Source organism: Pinus tabuliformis, chromosome 3_1, assembly GCF_031772625.1.
Source record: "Pinus tabuliformis cultivar Carrire ecotype Pingquan chromosome 3_1, CPIR1, whole genome shotgun sequence".
Lineage (NCBI taxonomy): Eukaryota > Viridiplantae > Streptophyta > Pinopsida > Pinales > Pinaceae > Pinus > Pinus tabuliformis.
In genome coordinates, this window is record NC_142301.1 from 682,963,605 (window position 1) to 682,967,402 (window position 3,798).

A 3,798-nucleotide genomic window follows, 5' to 3' on the forward strand; every position below is an offset into this window, starting at 1 on the left:
TTTACCGAGTAAGCAGAATATTTCTCAACTAAGGAATTGTAATAAGAGGTAATATTTGGGAGACAACGACGTCCCTAAGACAGGGCCGGCGCCAGCCTTACAGCGAAGCAGCAACCCTACCCATATTTGCAGCTAACGCTCACGGCGTTGATGGTGGGAATTTATTTTGGATTTTGCTTCGTTCAATTCAATTCCCAGACAAGGACGGCCGGATCGCCGAAACGCCAGAGCCCTAACCCAGTCCCGTTTTTGTGAAATGAGCCCTAACTGCATCGACTACTTACGGGTCAACTACGTTATATTATATTCCACATCGTCAGTCGCCGCTTTCGAACGTCAAGACTTGACAATGCTCCTTTTATTGTCGAACGTAACAATTATGTTTTATTCATGAACGTAACAATTAATAGATGGACAGTACATTTTGGGAATTTATTTTTTAATCAGAATTTATTCATTTAATTTGAATTTGAGTTTAGTTTAGTTTAGTTTGTTTGTTTTTTGTGAGAGATTATGTGAGTTTTAATAGGTGGTTTGATGGTATTTAAGCGATAAAAAATTATTTAAATATTGTATCTGGTTTCAATCACACTAAGTTGAAGAATGGGTGTAATAGTTAAGAGTGGTGTATTTCTTTTTAAAAAATGACAGATTCAAACTTAAAATGATAAAATATAATTTTGTGGATTTATTTTTTCTTTTTATATTAATAATAATATTTTGTAATAAAATTATAATTTTTAAATATATAAATAAATTTAATACTCTATAAAATTATTTCCTATTCATATTTCAAATTTCAAATTTGTGATTGTAATAAATTTCTTGAAACTTTTCATAGAACTTTTTAACAAATTTTAGAAAAATTCCCAGCAACGAATCTATGGACTTATTAAGGATCATTCAGACACCATATTCTAGAAATTTCCCGGAGCTTATCTAGCCCCATCGTATCCGTTCAATTAATCATACATGAATCCTCGGCTTTTCATAGCAATTATTAACAAATTTTACAAAATTTCCAAGAAATGAATCTGTGAACTTATTAAGGAATCATTCAGATACCATATTCTAGAATTTTCCTGGAGCTTATCCAGCCCCATCGTATTCGTTCACTTAGTCATACCATGAATCCTTGACCTTTGCTGCACCACTGCTTTTTCTATCACTAACGTCGACAACTAAGTTTTGACCAAATCAATTCATGCTCACCATAAACACGATTGATCTTTTCAGGGGTCTATATAAAGAGGCTCAGAATGGTAACGCAATATAAATCAATCTGGTATTGCGTTAATCAATCCAGAGCGGTTGCTGCGTGTAGTAATGGCCTCCATGGAGATACGCAAACTTCTGGCTATTGTTCTTTTGCTGCATAATCTGCTTCCTATCGCTATGGGTATGGAAGCGCTTTTGGAATCCAGAATTGCTTAAACTTGTTTTGTTTATGAAAATTATTAGGCATAACATAACATTCTTCTATTTGTGTGCATCTGTGTGCAGGAGCGAACGGCCATATCTTGAGGGAATACATAGGCGCCTTCAGCAACGGCGTGAAATTTTCAGATGTGCCAATAAATCCGAGGGTGGAGGTCCACTTCATTCTCTCATTCGCCATCGATTATACGACCGGATCCGCTTCCCCTTCTCCCACAAACGGAAAGTTCAACATCTTCTGGGACACCGGCAGCCTGACTCCCAAGGCCGTGCAGGCCATAAAGGCCCAACACAAGAACGTGAAGGTCGCGCTGAGCTTAGGCGGAGATAGCGTGGGCAACGGTCACCCTGTCCAGTTCAAGCCATCGTCGGTGTCTTCGTGGGTTAACAACGCTGTCACGTCGCTGTCGAAGATAATCAAAGAATACCATCTCGATGGCATCGACATCGACTACGAGCATTTTCAGGCCGACGATAACACGTTTGTAAATTGTATCGGGCAGTTGATCACGCGGTTAAAGCGGAGCAAAGTCATCTCCTTCGCGTCCATCGCCCCCTTCGAAGACAGGGGCGCTGTGCAGTCCCATTACACAGCCTTATGGGGCAAATACGGCCACGTGATTGACTACGTTAACTTCCAGTTCTACGCGTACGATGCCAGCACCACGGTTTCTCAGTTCATCCACCACTACAATACTCAGGCATCTCTGTACAAGGGAGGGAGAATACTGGTTAGTTTTAGTACAGAGAAAGGCGCTGGAGGTCTCTTGCCCGATCATGGGTTCTTTCGGGCATGCAAGATGCTGAAGCAGAAGGGGGAATTGGAGGGCATCTTTGTGTGGTGTGCAGACAAGTCAAAGTCTAATGGCTTCAAATATGAAAAGCAAGCAGAAGCTCTTTTGGCGTGACTGGATTGATTTTATAGCCGCTACTTATCATAGCGAATCATCACTCACTCAGACGATGCCCTATAATAACTAAAGGAATAAATATTTGGGTTCCAATTGCATTGTAACCGCCAGCCTTAGAATTTCAAATTTACTTCGCCTATTTACTGAAAATTTGGTCTGTTGTTTTCTCTCCCTTTTCATTTTCATTTTACGCTTACGCTTATTGTAAGTTAGTGAACGGTATGGATAAGTCAGCGAAAGTCAATGAACATTATATAAAAGAAAATAGCAGCTTATTGCGTAAGTTAGTGAACGTTGTGCATAAGTCAGCGAAAGTTAATGAACATCATGCAAACGAAAATAACAGTAATTTTATGATAGGAAAAATACTTTAGATTTAAATGGAAAAATAACAATTTGTTTTAATATAAGTTTTTATAAGTTAACAGTTTGTTTTGATATAAGTTTTTATGAGTTTATCTCTTAAAATGAAGAAAAATATTCGTAATAAGTAAAAAACCAATCACGATTATAGAATATTCCTAATAAGTAAAAAAGCCAATCGCCACAATTATAGAATAAACTCTAAAAAGAATTTTGTAAATCTTTAGATTTGAGATAGTGAAGATTGGCCTCCTCCACTAGTAAACGTGTATAGAATAAAATCTGATTTATTTTTTACAAATTTTTAAATTTGAGATAGCGACCATTGGCCTCCTCTACCAGTAAACCTGTAATTTAACCAATACTCGATTTATGGCTAATAACTTAAAAGCTCGATATGAATGCACCCAGCGTGCATGATTAGACGGCTGGGGCGGATGGCTTTCGCTCCCCCAGCCGAGTTCGAACCCTGCGGAGGTGCTTTTTCGGCGATTTGTGACGGCTTTGCCGTATCTGCCGGCTTCGGTCGTATTCTGTCTGGCTTCGGCCGTATTCTGTCTGGCTTCGGCCATATTGTATTTTATGACCTTGCAATTTTTTTTAAACTATAATTAAAAAAAAAAAAAAAAACACTTCCATAGAACATCGAATTCGAGGCCCATTAACAACGATTTGGATATATAAAACCGTATATGGTCAAGTCCAAAAGCACAAAAAGATATTATTGTACATTTATAGCTCTATTTTAGTGATCTCGGTTGGGTTTGCTTGTGTACAACATTAGACTTTTAGATTAATCACACCTTTATTGAGTTCATAAATATTTTAGCTTAGATTAAATTAATAAATATATTACATTTAATGACTTCAAAAACTAAAAAACTAATTTGGGAATGTTAAAATATCACTAGCCATAGAATTTGTTGTAGCTTTTTATATCTTTTGTCATATAATTTTTTTGAGTAGATATAGAAGCCTCTTAGAGACATTCTTTGGGTTGATAGGAGACTAGTGCCTAGGGAATCTGAGATGAGGGTTTTTGAAGATTATCTAAAGGTTTTGTGTTGCATTCCATATGTCACTTAAT

At 37.3% G+C, this 3,798-nt stretch overlaps 1 protein-coding gene across 1 annotated transcript; it reads left to right on the plus strand.

Moving 5' to 3' along the window:
- The first annotated feature begins 1,259 nt into the window (after positions 1–1,259).
- On the plus strand, positions 1,260–2,573 carry LOC149188949 (chitinase 2-like). The gene is made up of 2 exons (XM_089413121.1): positions 1,260–1,399; positions 1,504–2,573. The coding sequence occupies exons 1-2, from the start codon at positions 1,327–1,329 to the stop codon at positions 2,343–2,345; spliced, it is 915 nt and encodes a 304-aa protein (XP_089269247.1). The 5' UTR covers positions 1,260–1,326; the 3' UTR covers positions 2,346–2,573.
- Positions 2,574–3,798: the final 1,225 nt, after the last annotated feature.

What these genes read in the sequence shown, in the direction of transcription:
- LOC149188949 (XM_089413121.1), top strand. Translation starts at nt 1,327, where the DNA reads ATGGCCTCCATGGAGATACGCAAACTTCTGGCTATTGTTCTTTTGCTG. An exon ending in TCTGCTTCCTATCGCTATGG is followed by an intron (nt 1,400 to 1,503) that starts GTATGGAAGCGC and finishes ATCTGTGTGCAG; the next exon opens with GAGCGAACGGCCATATCTTG.